The sequence below is a fragment of the Scatophagus argus genome, chromosome 10, assembly GCF_020382885.2.
Source record: "Scatophagus argus isolate fScaArg1 chromosome 10, fScaArg1.pri, whole genome shotgun sequence".
Lineage (NCBI taxonomy): Eukaryota > Metazoa > Chordata > Actinopteri > Scatophagidae > Scatophagus > Scatophagus argus.
The window spans coordinates 4,455,926-4,476,349 of record NC_058502.1 but is presented as its reverse complement, the minus strand read 5'-3'; the positions used below and the strand labels follow the sequence as shown (position 1 = coordinate 4,476,349).

General features: G+C 44.5%; 1 protein-coding gene across 4 annotated transcripts in view; it reads right to left on the bottom strand.

Annotated features, from left to right (window-relative positions):
* Positions 1-507: 507 nt before the first annotated feature.
* Positions 508-20,424, bottom strand: part of LOC124066420 (homeobox protein Meis1) — a 188,137-nt gene continuing 168,220 nt past the window's right edge. For all 4 annotated transcript variants that reach the window (XM_046402769.1, XM_046402771.1, XM_046402772.1 and 1 more), the window contains 4 exons: positions 10,380-10,438; positions 8,702-8,791; positions 7,645-7,742; positions 508-2,450 (listed from right to left, as the gene is read on the bottom strand). In XM_046402769.1, the coding sequence (XP_046258725.1) occupies positions 7,684-7,742; positions 8,702-8,791; positions 10,380-10,438 (208 nt within the window). In that variant the 3' untranslated portion in view covers positions 508-2,450; positions 7,645-7,683. The remainder of the gene's footprint in view (positions 2,451-7,644; positions 7,743-8,701; positions 8,792-10,379; positions 10,439-20,424) is intronic.

The window sequence follows — 20,424 nt, the reverse complement described above, 5'->3', positions numbered from 1 at the left end:
CTCCTCAGTCGGCTCAGTCGCCGCCTCCTGAAGTGCGGTGTATCCCGGAGACAACATCGGCTGCAGCGCGCTGGGCTTCAAGCGGAGCCCTTTGACTGCGGGCAACAAGGCGTGAGGGAGAACTAATCTTCCCATTTACATGTTTGTAGCAATTTTACTTAAATGAATTTTAATGCTAAATGAAGGATAATTCGCTTTCTTGCCGAGTCCCTCTTTCCCTCGCCTCCCCTCTCCGTGTGTGAGAAAATTACAGCATAACGCATGCATTAGCTGCACATTATCCACAGCCATGGGAGGAAGGTTGGCTTAAGTGCATGTTTCTTTAAGAATAAATGGACCCGTGCTTTCTTCAATGGGCATTTGTCAACATGAAAACACGTTTGTCCCCAATTTAGCTTTACAACATTCGATTTTTGTTAAGATGATTTACCAATTAGTAGGCTAGTACATCTTTTTCACAGATCACAGCCGGATGTTGGAAGATAATGTGAGACTAGTTCTGAGTTCTGTTATTTGAACAAAAAGTATTTATTTACAACACAGATGTACATATATACCCTTCAAAGTAAAAGCATAAGAAACATGACTCGTCTTCAAAGGAAGGAAAAGATGTGCGTATACATGTTTGAAGCAATGGATAATGGATGCATTGATAACCCACACAAGCACGTATATGCGCACGCACACACACGTTCCCCCTCACATACACACTGCCACACACACACAGTGACTTTTACATTCTCTCCTGTCTGTTGATCAGCGTTACATCATCTAGTCAAATCAAAATGAATGGATTGTGGTAGAAATGGTGTTTTCCCATAGCCGCTGCCTCTCCCTGTTATCAGGCCGCATCAAAACACTGAGGGGAGGCGAATCCATTGGCCGTGCGAGCGCTCGGCCTTGTGACATAAAACACATCAATAGGACATTGGAATAGACTTTCAGAGGCCCTCAGTCACAGACATACATGGGGGGGAAACAGGAAACAATAACAACTTGCAGTTTCCCATCTATAGTGTTTTTTTGGATTGTTTGTGAGCATTAACTCAAGGTCTGCATCATGTTTGTTAGCCTGTAATGAGGTTTAGCCTTGTTGACACCTGCATTATGTGTCTGCCCTCATGTGATCAGAGTATAAAGTGGATAAAAGGAAAAATTGGACAATGGCAACTGGATTAAAAACCTCCAGAATGTTAGCTTCTCAGAAACTGTGTTTAGCTTCACTGTGTTTGGAGTTAATCCAATGAGTGAGAAGAGAGTTTCATAACCCCAGATGGTCCAAGAATCTTTTAGACCAACAAAACCTTTGCACCAGCAGAGGAATATATAAACAACTGATATGAAAATGTGAAAAAAAAAAAAATCACCCAAATTGGAGTTACAAGGTGTGGACACAGCTGTGTATGTGCTTTGTGTACTGTATGTATATAAAACAAAACAAAACAAAAAAGACGTGAATCACCATCACACTCTTACCATCCAAATAAAGGCCTGTGAGAAGAAATGGCAGACTGATCGAATTGTCCATTTATTCATTTTTTTTTGCTTTTAAAAATGCACTGTGATTCAATGGTGGGAAAGGGAAGGAGGTCAAATTTGATGAAGAGACGGCACACACATAGTGTGAAAAGAAATCAGAAAAAAAGAGAAAAAAGTTCACATCCTTTTTTTAAAAAATCTATTAGAAACAACATAATATGCAGAACAATACAATAGCATTTACAATACTTAAATTCCCAGTTCTTGTGAGAGTCCAGCGTAATTTTACAACAGTATACAGTATATTTTCTTTCTCCACTTGCTTCCCAAACTAGGGGTTGATATAGTTATACTTTTAATTTCTTTTCTCTTAGTTTCCCTCCTTCCATGTTTCAATCCACTATATATTTTTTTAAAGGGCACCTCTTTTGCTTTGTTAGTGTCCTGTCAGGTACAGACATTGGCTTCTCCTTGGTCCAATTCCGTTGTCGTCCCAAAGAGTGGAGTGCTCTTCATAGGAAGTCTCTTTTGTTTGCCAAAAGTCTAGAATATATCACCAGGTGCTGCATTCGCCAAAGGTACAGGCAAAGGACACAGTGCGTCATCTATACTCGCAATCACAATCACTTTTAATGGAGGAATCCATGAGATCCTAGTGGGCAGTGGCAAGGGGGCGAAGTCTAGTGCCCACCAGAGGAGAAGGAGCGCGGGTCTGTCGGGACTGAGGGGTTCATCTGGGTTGGTTGAGGTTTGATCATCTGTGCGTCACGTTGTTGGATACATAGACGAGTATTGTGGACAGCCATGGAAGGTCTCCATGTTGCAGATATGAGCCAAATAGAATGGTGTTGGGTCTTGGTGGTGGACAGGGGGGTTTGCTGTTCTTGTTGTCGTCACTAAGTCAAGGAGTCCCGTTCCTATGCTCTGTAGCCCTCTGTGAGACAGATGATCTCCTGGTTTGCCCTGCGGTTCTGAGGAAAGAGGAAATCAAACTGGTTATTCAGAGCTCCGTTGTGCACAAGTAAATGAGAGGATTTGTACTGGAAAAGAAGATTGGAATCTGCAGTGAACGGATGATCATTTTCTAGTTAGACTCTACAGTCCAGGAATTACACACTCCCATATGGATTGACACACACTCAAGGTCAGCGGTTCATTACTGATGTATGTATCTCTGGTCGGTGTGTAAAGTTGAACAAATTAAAATCTCGAGCGTATGTGCAAAGTCATTTAAATGTTATTAAGCTCTGAGCAAGTTGGCATATTGTCTCCACCACTTGGCCAGAAAGCATTTAACTGCAAAATAAAACTGCTGAACGAGTTAGATGTCATTAATCATTCATTAAATAAAACAATAGATCACACTAGACTCCTGAAAGCAGACTCTCCTGTTACATTTTCAGGGTTGATGGTGAGCATGGCAGGACCTGCTCATAAGACCCTGCAGGAGGAGCAGTATAGGAAGTGACAACTACTGCAAACCCAACACAGAGCTAATCTGGGTCAGAATGCAGACCCAAGTCTGGCCTTCACTAAGACTGTGTAGACGTATGAGAGAGCATTGGAGGGTTTAGTGAGTTAATCCTACACCCTCAGTAATGCTACTTTAACAGTAGGAGAGGACTTAGAGACCAAACACACATGATCGACTTGAAGTGATACCAAGGTCCACTACTTAACATTTCCTGGATAATCTGTTTAAATGGACTACAAGGAAACTTAAAATTAGCCTTTGATATATCTTTTGATTGTTGACGAGCAGCATTTAAAACTATTTCAGGTTAGTATTATTGTGACACACATTTCTATCTTTTAAAGTGTCTAAAATTCACAACATGCAATTGCCACATTTATGCTGCATATGATTCATAGCCCCTTAAGCCGATACAACCTGCCACATGCCGCATCAAACCTCCTCATACAATGAAATATGAAGTAAAGAAATTTATCTTCGCCCTCTTCTCTCCCTACATTCTTCATTTTAAACCCAACAATAGCCGTCATCCATCACTACAGGTGGAAAGCCACCGCTGAGGAGCCACGGCCATTGTTGTCAAAACCAAAGAGGAGAGGTGAGGCTCGCGGCCGCCCGTCACCTGAGAGCACCCGCTGCCCGTCCACGTGTTCGCCACACACACAAGAGGGCCACTAGAGATGACACAAAGGCAGGCAGGGAAAAGGACAAAGAGCTGCAGCGCAGGAGGACAACAGAGGAGTAAAAGCAAGGGCCCTCATTTGTCATTCCCCTCATCCGTCACTTTTCACCTGGGCTACTGAAGAGAATCTGTGCAGGCTTCAGTTAGCTTCCTTTCAATGGACGAGGAACTGGGGCTTACACATATTTCTGGACCTAATTGTACCAAACCTTTGACCTTTGCATTGTGCTGGTCATAACCTGTGGCACTGCAACAAGATAAGACTTCAGTCGTGCTAAGCTATAGCTTAGATGCGGCATGTAAGCAAATGATCCACTGAATTTCCATACAATTAAGCAACAGTTTTGCAAAATTCATAAAGGTGTAGTATGTTTTGTACAGTTAAATGTACAGAAACAGCAGATAACCGAAAAAGCGGAAGTCACTATTTGATGTTATTATGCCCAAAATCGAAACAAAGCAATCAAAGCAATTGTTTTGCTACTGCAGGTTGTTTGTCACTCTTGCATGTGTAAAGCTGGTCAATGAGTGTCATGATGACAGAAGTAAATCCATGTCAAGGTTCTAATAAACACTGTGCTCGCTTGAAAGAGCACACATTGCTAATAAGGTTTTTCACTTAATAAGCCAATCAATACATTGAGCTGTAGGCCTCTTTTCTTAAGACTCTGAGGGAGATTCCAGAGGGGCCAAATCAACAGGGACACACATTCAGATGGACAATACGAGGGGGCACAAAATCCCCATCGGGACCTGTTTTTTTCCAGTGTTCGTTAATAGTAAAAGTTCATCCACCAGAAAAAGAAGTTGAGGATGCCGGTGGGAGGGTGCATGTTAGTGGGGGGTGAGAGGAGGGATCTTGACCCCTCAGCAGAAGGTTAACAAATTTGGGCTTAATGATTGGAGCAGTGAGTCCTGGGACAAAGGGTCTCCAGCCGCGACTGGCAGCAAAGGGGTTACAGGCAGCGTTCACTCAAGCGTTCTCCCCGACATTTTGCAAAAAGCTGAGAGCAGAGCGGTCCAGAAAAATTCCTATATGCCCTGCGCCATAATTAATTTCTCTACTCTGTGATAACTATTGTCCTGAAACTGAAAATAACTGTTTTCAGGGGCCACCCCTGGCTAATTTTGTGGAAAAGGGAAAGCAGGGAAGAGGAAGGAGGGAAAGAGGCTAAGGGTCATCCGAGAGTCATTCTCGTCACTATCAAAGGCTCTGCTCGCTTCTGCTTCACTTGCTGGGCTTCATCTCTGCTGACAGGTGTATTGTTTCGCAAGGGGATATAAGCTCTGTAATCATCATTGGGTGGAAAGCATAACGCTTTTCACTAAGCAGGACTAATTGGCTTTAGTTTTAAGTAATGTTGCAGTGTGACTGCTAGGCACACCTTCTGTATCAAGGCTCAGCGCTCCTCAGCACAATAACTGCTCAATTTAGCCCCGCGGTAACAAAACCTCGACTCTGCTAATGAAAATTGCTTATAAAATATAATGAACCTGTGCTCTCTTAATCAAATAAGTTAACCACCACCACCACCCCTTCCCGTAATAACCTATTAATTTAATTGGTCATGAAAGAATATAACACATCACTTACATTTAATTGACCTAGAAAGGAAAGTAGCAATATTTGACGGGGACAAGCTAGCAGCTAGCAACAACTAGCTAATGAAGCTGTAAAGAAACGACTAGTCGTGAGGAAGAGTAGACATGTTTCTGTCACCATTTCTCTCCCAGTTTCTTCCCTCCCTCCTCCTCCTCCTTCTTCATTCCTTCCTCCCTCTACCCCTCCCTCTTGTAGTTTACTCTTCTCTTGCTCGCCATCTCTTTATCCGCCCCTCCCTCTTTATGTCTACCCCTGTCTCTCTCTCTCTCTCTCTCTCTCTCTCTCTGTCTTTTTTCTTCCGCTGTCTACTCGTCTTCCCTGTGCTCGTCTAGCAGAGGATTCCTCTGGTGGCCCAATTACGAGATTCAGCAGGCAAATTGAGGCTGTTTAAAGCAAGGTCTGCTGGGAAGGCTAGCAGCTGCTGGAAAGAGGCAGCTTGGACGCGGCGAACCAGCCCTCATGTTTACACACTCGCACACATAAACACAGACGCACACTCATACGTCTCATTCTGAAAAGCACAGCCTTTCTATTGCCATGTCTCCCTGCATTTCAGACCCGAAAGATGCCATTCGACGTGAGAGTGGAGTCTCTGCTTTGGTCGTGGACATTTGTGACTGAAACAAGGGTGGAATATTTTCATCGTGGCACACGCTCACACGCATGCACGCGCATTCTCTGGAGGGTTAATGGTCTCTATTTTTGTAAACCGAATAAGTCAAATCCATTGGTCACACCTCTGGTGATGGCATATTTAATTTGGATCTAGTCAATTAGGCCCAGCTAAGCTCCATACCCTGCTGGCTACCTCCTCCATTTTGCACTAGTTTGTGTCCCCTCCCTGTGCCAGGAGTAATCCTATTACCATACACACATATGCACATACATACACTGTTATACAGACACATTTGTACACATGCACACACACACACACACACATATATGGGCCAATGCAGCTGTTTCACATATGAATGTCTGTATATGTGTATACTAACGCAGGTATACACACATGTGGTACACACACACACAAACACAGCAACGTTTCACAATGGTTGGACGCGTAGCCACTTTATACACACTGTGCACTGTGACAACACCAAGCCTGTATACATCCAGAATTATGTGGGAGTCTATTTGGCCCTGGGGCGAGAGAGAGAGAGAGAAGGAGAGAGAGAGTGAGAGAGAGAGAGGGAGAGAGAGAATTAAAGAGAAACAGAAAAAAGGTGTTTGCGTGAAAAGAGATAGAGGAGGAGAATTGACAGTTAAAAAAAAAACACAAAGAAGGGTTGAGACAGAGAGAGCATGAGGAAGACAGAGGAGGAGGAGGAGGAGGAGGATGGGGAGAAGAGGGGAGGAGGGGGGTGGGGGGCTTCTCTAGCTGGTTAGTGTGTGTATTAATGTGGCTCATGCATCAACAGCAACCCGGCAGATTTATGACACTTAAGGGGCGCTCACTTCTCTCTCTCTCTCTCTCTCTCTCCTTGCACCAGCGACGACTGCTTACATTTTTGCCAATCAGTCTGTTGCCATGGCAACATCCTACCTGGCCCCCCCTCCCATTCTCCCAACCTCACCCCCCCCACCCACCCCCTGTCCCAACCCAACCGCACCCTCTTTCCTTCTCATCACCCATCTCCTTCTTTCTCCTCATTTTGCCCCATTCACCTTCCTGTTCCTCCTGTCTGTCTGCTTGACGCGCACACACACACACACACACACACACACACACACACACACACACACTCTGAATGACTTTTAATAAATATGTGTATGTGATTTTCAGTAATTAATTGTTTCTTAAAATTTTCAAGTCATTATTCAAAAGACATTTGTATCACTGATTCTCATCAGTAATTGCTATTTGTATCGTGTATCCGAGTTCGTGTGCACGTACATGTGTTTAAACTGTTTTTATCTTCCCTGTCCGCCTTTTTCTTCTCTTTTTTTTAATCCTGAAAACTTCTTTCTTCTCCTCTCTGTTATGAGGGATATGTTGTTCTGTAGCTAGTGGATATGTGAGTGAGCAAAAGAGCTACACGCACACACACGCACACACACGCACACACAGTTACAAGGTTGTGATCAAAGGCTCTTATCACCAGACTGACAGTGGGACAGTGTAGCAGAGAAAATCAGCCTGAGAAGAACAAGAGTGTATTTGCAGCACAAAAATGCAACCTAATTATTCCCAAATATATCAGTTTGGAGACTCTCCATTTGGAAAACAAGGATCTTTGCCATCTAAAACTCCATTAACTTAAATTCTCATCATTATTTCGGAGTGCACAGAGTCAGAGATCGCATTTTTACAAACATCGCAGACCAAAAGCAGATCCACATCTCCTGGTCTAAAGTAAACATACACTTCATTAACGTCAATGTGTGTGTGTCTCCGTGTGTACTTACATCCCCCTTTGTGTTGCGATTGGTCAGACTGAGGCGGGGCTACATGTAGTGCCACTGACCTTCCATGCCCATGTTCATGCCCATTCCACCCATTGGTCCTGAGAAACACAGAGGGAATGAATTTATACACAGAACAATGGTAATAAAAGGTGTGATATGTCAATGCAATCAAACTTAAGTAACTGAATGCAAATACTGAAGATTTCAATTAAACGAAACCAGGAAAAATGATTGCAAACTGATGGTAAACCTGAGGTAGACAACAGAGATTTTTGTTTTCCTGTGAAACTAACTTCACAGAAAACATAGCAGAGGAAAGTACTGGTTTAAATCGGAAGGGTGAGGTGTGGTGGTGTTTGGGGGGGGGTGTTAAGTAGCCTGGCAGTTTATCCAAACCTGCTGACTTTGAGTGGAGGGTGAGATAGGGTTAGAGACTTGAGAGAATCCCAGAAAACAGGGGATAGAGGAGGAGGAGAGCAGCTTAAGGACAAACTCTGGGATTAGACCTGATGGCGTGAGAGAGAGGGACTGAGAGCGAGCGAGTGGGAGTGAGGAAGGAGATGGTTGTGTAATGTGATTGACCACACCTGTTCTGGTTCGTGTGTCGAGGGTGGGGGGGGAGGGTAGCATTGTGTGTGTGTGTGTGTGTGTGTCTACAGCATGCCTGTCTGTGCAGTTTTTATCTGTACCACTGTGTTTGACGACACACTCACACTGCCCAGCTTACACTTAAACCACCGCACAGCGACCATATAGCTTCCACTAAGTGCTTGTGTGCGAGAAAAGACAGGAAGCGCGCCGGCAGAATAAACCACCAACATGGCAGATACTGTATGAAACCCACTGACACCTTGAGATACGGTCAGAAGATGAGAAAGGGGTGAGAAGGAAGGGGCGAAAGACATGAATAAGACGAGACAGGAGTGAAAATATATGAAGGACTGATGAGGCAAGATTCAAGTGGAGAGGAATAAAAGGAGGGTAAAGGCATGAAAATGAGCTAACGAAGAAGAGTGAGGGAGGAAAGAAAGGAACAGACACGCAGAGAAAGCCTTACCAGGTGGTCTGATTCCCATGTGCTGCTGGCCGTCCATGACGAAGCCCCCCATCGGCTGGCCATCTGGATTGTAGGGAGCTCCTTGACTTACTGTGGATGTAGGAGGAGACAGAGGGAGGGAGGGATAGAGGGATTGGAGGGAGGGGACGGAGTGGTCAATTAGTGCTTTTAATTAAGGCTCAGTGGCCGAAGCGGGATCATCTGTTGGCCGGTGCACGCACAGGGAGCCGCCGTTGTCTTTCAACGTCATTCTGCTCCGTGTCTGTCCAGCCGGCTCTCCACTGTAAGCCCCTGGTACACTTTAATGCGTCTAAATGCTCTAATAGGGATCAGAGCGGAAGAGTTCAACACACACTACGGTACACTTAAGACACACAAGGACTTTTGTTTTAAAATGAGATTTGAGCCATCTGGATGAGGTGACAGCTTTTATTTATTTCACAAAATGAGTGATAGAAACCAATAAAACATGTTGGCATGACTGGGGTCCTTGTGTGGATAAAAATCTTTTTGTTTTACTTCTTAACATATGTTTTTTCTCTCTTTAAGTAGATTTAAGGTTGTGAAAATCATTTTACATAGCAGCAGAGGTGAAAAAATAGTTTGAAACCAAACTCTTGCTACTGAAATAAAACATCGGGTCTTGTTATGTATAACAAAATGACATTTTGGGACTTAACACTGCTATGTTGATGACTTTTAACATAATTACTGCTCCCATCAATGTATGATCACACACATGATCAAAAGAACAAAATGAGCTCCAGGCTGATGCTCTGATCAGTTTTCCTTTGTGTCGACAATAACTCATCTTGCTGAGTGGCCTCAGAATCTGCTTCTACCTAAACGCTTTATCTAATAAATACTGCCTACAACTGAGCAGCGACGATAAGTGGAACCTGATAGGGTTCCTATTTTTCTGTTCGCTTCCATTGTTCTGCTCTCATAGAAATCCACTTACCTTCGATTCAGGCTGTTTGGGGGTCAGTCAAGCAAAAGCAAGAACGCAGGCCCAGTGAATGCCTTTGAACTTTACTGCGCCCCTAATGCCACCCTGACCTCTGACCCCTATTACAGGTAATAAAGTTTACGGCAGTCCAAACCAAGCCATGCACCAGGGGGACCGCTCACTCGCCTCCCTCGCTCCCTGAAACAGCCGCAAATAGGGTTGGGGGTGGTGGGGGAGTTGAAAGAAGTGGGAGTGGGGGGGTCCTGGAGCCAAAAAGCCAAATAACGGTCACCCAAAAAAAGAAACGGGCGTAGTTCTCTTTATGTTTTGGTTTGAGTCGGGGAGGAAGGGTCGAGTGTTTTTTTTTTCCTTTGCCTGGATGGCAAAAAGAGGGTTAAGAGCATACTGTACTGAGAACACAGCTAGTTTTGTTTACAGGCTAAGAATAAATAAACCCACTCACTGTGAACTCGCTTCAAGTCAAATTATTATTTATATATTATAATTAATAAATAGATTCTCACCCCAAATAGTATGTTGATTAATGGTTGCTGTTATTGTTGTAACGTTTTGGTTCTTAATGTTAGTGGTCAGTCATGACACTGAAGGGGAAAGCCCCTGGAGGTTTTTGGACATTCCTGTATTTACCAGCTGAGGGGCCTCCGGGTGCATGGAGTGTGAACGTGTTTCGCCTGCACAACCTGAATACAGTAACTATAGGAGACTTGCCTGCACGGTTTGACTGGTCGATCATAGGCTGGACTATTCTCCTCCTGGCATTAATGAACCTGTAGAAGATAAAGAGAGGGAGGTGGAAGAGGAGGAGGGGGGGGAGAAGGAGACAGAAACAATGTCAGTGTATTTCTCAAAACAAGATCAGGCAAAAATTGCTGACTAAGACTGTGAAAAGCTTGGCAGACAGCATGAAAACAAACGCACTGCCAAACCAGCTCCTAAACATAACTGTGATATGGAGAAATTATTTTCCCCTAAGCAACCCTGAGCTCCGGTAAAGCCGCTGCAAAAGTCATATCTTAACAGCCTTAACAACTGAGGCAGTTGTCTCTCAAAACGCAAAAAGTCCACGACTTGTACAAACTTGCACAGTCTCAGCTTATACACAGTCACATCGGCCTAAACACTGGGGTCTTTGTGGGGCAAGGCTTAACCGGGATTTTCTCTCTGCCTGTTTGAAACATGTCGACCCATCTCGCTTTGTTGGAGACATTCCACCTCACGGCGAGCTGAGGCTGCTGACTGTTTAACACACTTGGCTTCGAGAGCGGCGGTGTGGGAAGTGTTGCTGACAGAATCATGTCACGTTGCCACCGGTGAGAGGCATTGTTTTGGGTGATACTCTGCTAAAACAGGTGACCATGTGTTACTCTGTGACAGCAGGAGCTTTTTTTTTTAAGGGTGTGTGTGTGTGTCTGTGTGTGTTTTCACAGAAGTAGGATTTGGTACATGTAACCCTGGACAAACCCCTTTACCCTGTGACCTCCAATAAAAGCACACCATCAGGCCATTTATTGTGCACGCACACACTCACCATTACTCATATTTAAATCTGTTACTCACTCATTTTCAACTGCACACACACACACACACACACTCTTAATCTCTCTCCCTCTCCTGCGTCCATTCACGCACATTCACGCCCCTTGCACACACCCACACAGGCTGCGCTCTGGCCTTGCTCAGCCTAACCCCTTGTGAAGTGACCCTTTGACCTGTAATGACCCATAGGAGAGAGGGCTCTTGGGGATTCTGACGTGATTTATGTGTTCCTGCTGTTGCCTGCACCGGACACTTCTATTTCATTTCTAAAAGGGGGAGAGAGCATTACCCGAACTTTAAGGAAACAATAGTCGTGCGGTGCTTCTGAAGCTGGAAAAAGGGGCATTTAAGAGATCTAAGAAAGGAGAGGAGGAGGAACAGAAACAAAGGGACACTAGCTGCTGCATCTCTTTGACCCCTGATTAGTGAATACAAGCCTCTTGCTTTACATCTCTTTAATATTCCCTCTCTAACTGCTTTCATGGTGCTTCTCCTTTTTTCCTGCCTGCTATCTCTCCTGTATCACCTTCTAAAGACAGAGCTGCAGGGAAGTGAGGAGACTGAGTGGCAGAGACAGATACCAGGATAAAGGAAGAATGATTAACCGCATGATTGTTTTCCTGCTTTGTTTTTATATAATTGCTCTGTTACATCTTGTAAGCTGCTTTATAAAAATTGTAAACGTTTGACAGGGGTGCCGGCGGTGCTTTCTGCAAGGTGAAATGATGTGAGAAAATGAAAGGAAAAAAGCTTTGGTAATTTATTTCTCTATTCGATATAATAAAATATGTTGAATTGGAATATGTGTGTGTGTGTGTGTGTGTGTGTGTGTGTGTGGTGATGGTAGTGGTGGCGGGGCAGTTAGAGAAAAGGGGAGGAATGCAAGAATGCACTGACATGGCAGTGCACCATCAAATGAGGGAACGTCTGGAGTTTTATCACCAACACTCCCTCCCTTCCTCCCTTGCCGCCCTGTTTTGCTGGGGGAGATATGAAAGGAGGAGCAAGGGAAAGAGGGCAAGGAGGGTTGAGGAGGCCTGAGCATTCCTTTAACTCTCCTCTCCTATCTTCTCCTCGCCTCTCCAGGCTCTTTATGGAAGGACGAGGTCAGCTTAAGGCCAGCACTGGCTAACTGTTGACCTCTCCTTCTCTTCACCTCCTCTCTCTTGTCTTTCATTCTCCTTGCCTCTCTTCACTCTCTTTGGTTTTTATTTCTCTCCTGCAAAAGGTGGCTCCCTCTGCCTCCCACAGAAAAACACTGATGCAACAAAGGAGGTTGTTTTGGCAATAGGTGCACACTGAGAAAGTCAGGCATTTGTTCCTGGTAAAATGCGGATCAGGGGAGATTGTAATGGACTTACTTAACTTGATGTGACCTCCCGGAAATATGGCACCAGTGCTTATTTACACTAAGGATTAAACAGACTATGTATCAGTGAAGTAATAATCCTGCTATCACTGCTAGTGCTACTGCTACTAGACCTACAAGAACAACTACAGTAACCCTGCCTCTCGTGCCTCCCCTTCTGTCCCTCTCTGTATCTGTTTCCTTCTCTTGCTTGCTCCCTCCTTATCATTCCATCCCTGTATGGTGGAAACTGGCGGTCCACCTCCTAGCGACAAACCCACACTCTAACCCACCAAACCCCCTCCTCCTTGCAAAAAAAACTCTCGCCGGTTTCCTGTCCCTGTCGTCCCCATATCTGAGGCCACATGCACCATGGGGCCTGGAACAAAGGATAAAATGCCTCTCATAATAGCAGCTAGGGGAACGGAGCGATGGAGAGCGGGAGAATGGGAGGGAAAGAGGAGTGGGGGGGGGGGCAAAGGGGCTCTGGTCTGCAAACCAGACACTCTTGCTGTGACCGTTAATAAGCTGACAGAGAATGACTGTGAGACAGGGAGAGGTAGGGGTGAGGGAGAGAAAGCAGAAGGAATCAGGAGAGAGGAAATAAGAAAGGGAAAGACAGAGAAAGAGACAGGCAGTGATGGAGAGACAGAGAGGAAAGAGAGAAAGGGAGACCAGAGAGAAGCCAAGCTGCTGTATTTGGGGGGGGGGGGGGGGTGAGGCTTCACCTTTGCACGACCCCTGGGTGCTATAGGGCCAGTGTTTATGGCCTGTTCATTCCCCTGCCTCCCATCTCAACACAATGAGCTGCACTATTCAGCCCAGCTCAGTGCAACAATAGCTGGGCTATTTTGGCGTGACACACCACTGGTGGTACGCCTAAAGTTGGGCAAAAAACACCAAAGGACAAGCAGGAGGAAAGAAAATGACTTGAAATGAAATTTGGCCTTGGGTAGTTCAAGGAATTCAACATGTTGCAAACACTTCCAGGGGTACGGGTTTGATTCCCACCACGGACACACATGCCTGACACATGCATGCAGCCGTGGTGCAGTGGATCAAAAACGTCGGCCACATGTTACGCCACAACTGAAGGCTCTGAAAAGTCATATGAGGAAACTGGGTGAATTTCATTCTTTGTTGCTCTGCCTCCAATCTATTTCTCCGTCTGAGATTGCTTATGTCTGGATTAATCCTCCCGCCCTTCTCCCTCCTTCTCTGGGAAGAGTGGAACTGATTGCGACGGCGTCTGCCAAGCCCTTGCTAATGTCCTATTCTCATTACACCCGAGACACACACACACACACACACTGACACACTGAGCTGAGGCAGCCGCACACAGGTGTACACGAAGCACACGTGAAATGCCCAATTAAAAGCAAGAAATTGTCTTTTTCATCAGCTGCCTTTGTTGCGTGACCAATTAGGGGATAATTTAATAACGAGCAGTGGAAAGATGCAGATTGGATATACAAAAGGTTACTCTGCAAGCTCGTTGATTTAAATTCATATGGAGTTCTCAATTTCTGTGGCGCGCATACTCACACACACGCACATCTCCTGAGCCTTCTACCAATATTATATTAGTAATATGAGACACACTGAAACACACACATGTGCACATAGAGTACACATACACACGTCCTCGGCACTCACTACCAGTATTACATTAGTAATCTGAGAGAATGTGCAAACACACGCACAGGCCTGCACACACCTCACATTTATACACAGCTGGGAAGGCGAGCATCACACACAGAAGCGTCAGGATCCAGCGGTGGATTTCAGCGCACAGTGACAGGGGTTTACATGCATATTCAAATCTGAGAACCTCTTAAAATAACTGTATAACCACACAATCCTTCTGGCTGCCAATCAATGTGATTTAAAAGCACTAAAAAGAAAGCGAGCTCTGACGGGTAGAATCATGTAACTTATCATCAGGTTGTCACCGCGCGGCGAGCATCGACTGTCTGCTACTCAACCACAATTAACGCCTCGACCATATATCCTTCCGACTCACTTGTGAAAACACACACACACACACACACACACACACACACACACACACACACACACACACATACATTCATGCAAACTAAAACACTGTTCTGTTATTTTAGCAGAACTAATTCTGTCCATTTACTCTTTTATCTGAACTGTTTCTCTGGAAAGAACTTTTTAACCAATCCTGCGTCTATTTAAGTTTTTTTCTACACAAATTAGTCCGACATAACATGTTAACAAAAGCTACACACATCAGCCACATTGTGCAGCCACACACACAACAAGCTTTCATACAGTACATCGAGGGCTAACACTCACACCATATACCCCCCCTTCCAATTCTTATATCTCACTTTGTATCCCTGCTGAACTTTATTATCCCATCCTGTGTCCCTGCTCCATCTTCTTAAGTAAGTAGTTATTTTATTATAGAGCTCACAAATGATCTCATGCGCAGTAGGGGCTGGCAGTGCACTTGGGCTCATGTACCTGCATACTGCCTGTGTGTGTATGTACCGCTGTGGGTGTGAGAGGGAATTACAGTTATGAGTTTCTCCCCTTCTTCTCAGTTGACGAGTTAACTCATAAATCACCTCCTTTTCCTTTGCTCACATGTCCCTCTCCCTCCCTCCCTCCCTCCCTTCCTCTCCTCCTCAGTGTCACTCTCAGGTCGGATACTTGGATTAGATGCTTCAGATTAGTTTGAATAAACTAACGCAGCTGCTTGCGCAACTCTATCTGCAACACACACACACACACATAAATCCACAAACAATTAACAGAAGGGAACATGGGGGATGGATTGTGCAAAAAAGGCTGCAACTCTCTGTAAGTATGTAAGCAATACCTGATATTGTGCAAAGAAACTGCATTTGCTTTTATTTGTCTATGCAGCTTTCAACACGCAGAAACGCCTTCATGCACATACAGAGTTACAAACGCACTCAAGGCCCTCACCCTGCTACATGCACTCACTTGTCCACCAGTAGCATCATTCTCACTATTTTCCTTCAAGGCTGCCCAAACCAATCAAAAGACAAGAAGTGCTTGAGACACTCCCTGCTCAGTCCCATGATCCTCTCTGCTTCTCAGCCTCACTCTAAATAAAAGGCTGTGTGTGTAAGGTCTGTGGAGAAGGTGTGGTGCCTCACATATTACCTCTGTGTTAGCTGTAGCACTGTGACAGACATAAATACATGCCTACTCACACATGCATAAACACATACAAACAATATGCAAAACACAAACACATATTTGATGGTAACTGAAGGTTGGAGTCACATGACCAAGCCTGAGTGCTGCAGACAGGCTGTTATTAGACAGCAGGCCTGTGTTTTTGAGTCTGCAATACATGCGTCTTTATTGGCAGGCAAAAAGTTCCTGAACCATCACCGAATGCACGCATAACTATGCACAGACACACCCACACATACACATTCAGTACACGCTGGTCTGCAGATCAAGCTCTTAATAACACGAGGTGGATTAGTTGGGTTCAGTACCACATGTAGAGGGAAACAGAAGAAAAACAGTGTGAAATTTAAAAGGAGCTTTAGACTGAGAGCAGCCATGGGGTCACTTAATCCCCATTACTGCACACACATAAAATACAAGCATGTAAGCGCACACACACATACTGTTACCACTACCCAAGAGCCCAGTGTCCATTAAGAGAGCCATGAATCTACCACTAAAGCTGGTTTTACAGAGTGGACCGACAGCCTGTGTAACCACGCACACACACTCAAGCACACAGACTGGAGAGGAGCTCAGTGTGTACATATGTTTAGTGTGTATGTGTGTGTCCATGACAACCAGGTGCCTCTCAGAGTTACAGAGAGGAAATGTTGGCCACTTTCAAAACATACATGAACTCACTGGCTCTGACTGGGTTGGCTTTGCAACACTCTCTGACTTCTAAACAGGACTTTCCAATAGGCAAAATATAAACAGAGGCTGGGAGGAGGAAAGAGAGAGGGAGGGAGAGAGAGAGAGAGAGAGGGAGAGAGAGAGAGAGAGAGAGAGAGAGAAAGTTCTTCATACAAGAGACAAAGAAGACGAATAGATATAAAGGTAAAGAACAAGAGTAAGGCATCAGAAGGGGGCACGCTGTGGTCACGTGTGACCTCCGTCACTCTTTATCTCTGTTCCTGCTTCCCTTCACACACATTCAAACAGTCTTGGACTCAGTTTTCCAGTCATCCATCAATGTCAGAGAGAGAGTATGGCTTGAAGCCTGGCTTCACCCAGAAACAACATGGCTGTCCTGTGTTGCCCACTCCACAAACACTGGACAGAGTCTGTGTCTTTTAGCCTTTGGGCTTTGATTGGTGTGTGTGTGTGTGTGTGTGTGTGTGTGTGTGTGTGTGTGTGTGTGTGCTTCTGAAGAAACGCTGTTCGCCTTACTGCCCTCACAAGTATTTTCCAGAGGGCTGCGAATATGTATTTGCATGTAAATAAATATATAATATTCAATGTGTATGTGTTTCTGTTAACCATATAAACAATTAAATACACAAACTTAGCGAGGAAAAAAAAATCTCAGTGTACACACACACACACACAGAGGACCAGTGTCACACAGAGCTAGTACTGCTGACAGGGCTTACAGTGGGAACTGCTGAAAACACAAAGTAGTTGACCTAAATCCCCCCCATACTGCCCGTGTCATATCCTGTGTCTGTGCGTGTCACTTCCCCCCGCTGGCTCACAACAGCAATTGCCATGGGGATCCCTCTGACTGCCCAGACACTCAGCAAACACCAAAGAAGTGGAAGTGAGGAAAAGAGGGTAACATTTTGACAAAAAAAGAAATCTTGGGATAGTATCTGTTTCTTCCTATGATAATGGACACGTCTTCAGGATTTACCAACAGTTCCTGGTTTAGTTTGCTTCATCAGCGGTGGCTGACAGTAGAAACATGCGCATCAGTGCCAGCAGAAGCAGTTAGCTTCATTATTCTCTGCTTTGTCTACAAATCCCTCACACAGAACCATCACTTAATTGTACGAAATCAATGTCAGTCCTCTAGCTGTTAATTGTCAGGGTAGGTGTCCAATTCTTTGCTAGGTATTTAATTGCTATTTAAATGTCCCCACTGATTCACTTTACAGCAGCTTTTGATCAACGCAAGAAAACATCAGTGTGAGAACAACAACCGACTGATGGTGGCGAGTACGACAGCGACTATGTGTGCTTCAACTCAGACCCTGGCGTTCACGCTCTGCCTTTCATGTTTTGGACGCCGTCCACCCCCCCACCCGCCCAACCTCCTCCACTACTACAAAAGAAGGTTGAAAAGCAAGGGAGAGGAGAAAAGAAGAGGGAATAAAAAAGACTGAGAGAGAGAGAGAAGAGAATGAAGAGAAATGCAGGTTTGGCCTGAGGCGGCGTGCTGTGATGTAAGAAAAACAGAGAGTGTGAGGAAGAAGGGGGGGGGGGTGTACGGTTCACAGTGTGTCTTTGCACATGGACACCTATATGTGTACCAGCACACACGCCCGTCCGCACACATTTCTGTTGACATAATACAGCAAAGACAAGGTCGTGTCTGCACAGGCTAAAGATTCCTGTAAAAGTCTATTGATAGCAACAGACTTCAAACCAAGACAAGAAAATATTGGTTTTGAAATGATTTTCACATTTTAACTCTTGAAGTGTTGAAATCTGACGGTGATGTCACGTCTAGTGAAACGTGCGTGCAGCATTTGTTGTAAAGTCAGAGTTTCAGGCTGAAGCAACTTTACAGAGCTGCAGTGTATGAAACCGGCTCGAGGGCATGGACTGAAACTGGGCCTGCTAATTCCAAAACACACACACATACACACACACACACACACCCCCGCACACACACATCTCAGAAGACTTTCTACGAACAAGTTCCAGCATCTCTCTCTCTCTCTCTCTCTCTCTCGCCTGTTGACACGCTGAACCATGCAACTCATCTCGCTCTACCTGTTTGTCTGTCTCATATCTCTTAAAGACTAATTCTGATGTTTTAAAGATTACAACTCGGTTGCAACCCTTTGACTTGGGTCAAAGCTGAACCTGGGTTTTGTATTTATTTCACAGTTTGCCTTCGTTTTCTTTGGCTAAGAAACTGGGAACCTCATTGTGTTCCTTGTCTCACTTGGCTCCTCAGTTTCGTCTCAGTGTTCCCAGAGTAGTACAAGGCTCTCATAAACGCCAAAAAACAATGGCCAAACCTAAGGCACTATAGGATCCAATTTGTAATAATCTGGAATTATCCTTTAATTTTCATTCAGTATGCTTTATGAGCATTGCATGTATAAATGCACCAAACTGTCTAAGCACTACTGGAATTTATTTTTTGACATCAAACGCTTCCTCTCTGTCCATGTTTTTAAGTTTTTTTCTCGCCTCACCCCACATCTCTTTCCTCACCTCTCTCTTGCTCCCCCTCCCCTTCCCTCACCTCTTCTTCTCCTCATTTCTCCCTCTGCTCGTCCTTTCTGAAACCTGATAAGCGACCTATATGTACATGCCACGCTGCTCCTCTCTAAGTAGCCTCAACGTCGTCCACTCTGCCCTCTTAAATACTACCTCTCTCTTTCTCTTTCTCTCTCCCTCGCTCTCTGCCTGTCTATGCTTTTAAGACGTTCGCAAAAGGAGGTCTTATTGACAAAACAATCGCTCGGCAAGGCTTAAACACTGCCTTTAAAGGGGCATTATTAAATTGCAGGCAGGAAGGGGAGGGGCAGCCAACAAGGGAAACCTGATGACCTCGCCATCGATTTTTACATCACTGGAGCGTTAGGAGAACTTAGCGGAGAGATACTGGCTGTAGCCAGAGAAAGAGAAAGTATACAGAGAAAGTCTTTTTGCGTGTTGCACTTTGGGTTTTTAGCTGGTGGAGAGGAGGTGTGAGCAGGTAAAGGGCTGCACCGTCCAAGGACATGTAGATACTGCGGCTGTTGACAGAGTGAAATCTGTGGGACTTCTCGATGTCTTTGTTTGCAGCTCCATAAATCTCATATGTTCACAACACATTCAATATGTGTCCAGATGTCAGTTGACAACATCTTTGTCTCTCAGTGGATCTTAACAGTATGTAGTAATTACTACGCATATAAAAAGCAGAAAGAAAATTTAATCCAGCTCATCCTGTGCAGGACACATGCACTTCTGGTTCAGAAGTACATTTATTTATTTAGGGTAACAAGCTTAGTTTTAAAAGGGTTGTGCATGGGAAAATTCTTCTGAGTTTTTAATTATCTTAACTGCACTGACAACACTTCAGGCTGTGTGCTTTTGTCATCAGATGCTGCTCTTATAGGAACCTGTGAGGGACAGCAGCTCAGGTGAGAAAGTTTCCCAGCTCAGTGAAATTCAACAAAACAGAAAATGTATGAGAAGTTGGCCTTTAGCTACTGTGGCCCTGGTCTGCCTGCCTGGGGATGTGAGAGACTTTTTTAAATAAACATCTCAAGATCTATCTTTTTAGCCTGCCTGTTACATAAAATGTCTTGTCATTTCTTACCTGGGTGTTAATCATTGGTTATCATACTATTTTTATCCTTTGTGTTTGTGTTTGTATTTTTTATATCAACTTTTATTTGTTTTTAACATTTTATTGCTGTATTTTTTTAGTGTTGCAGAATTCTGTTTCTTTTTGAATCTCCACTGGTTTAATCCTCAAGCTGCATGTTTGTATGAAAGGTACCATACAAATAAAGTTGATTTGAGTTGAAGTGTTTGAGTAAGTGTGTGTTTGTTGTGTCATGTGTGGAAACAATACACTCATTCACTCATACACTCTGTATGAGTGAACTCTATACCTGTATAGGAAGTTTGTTTATATACTGTACAGACTATTCTGTAGGGATACGTTCAAGTATTTGC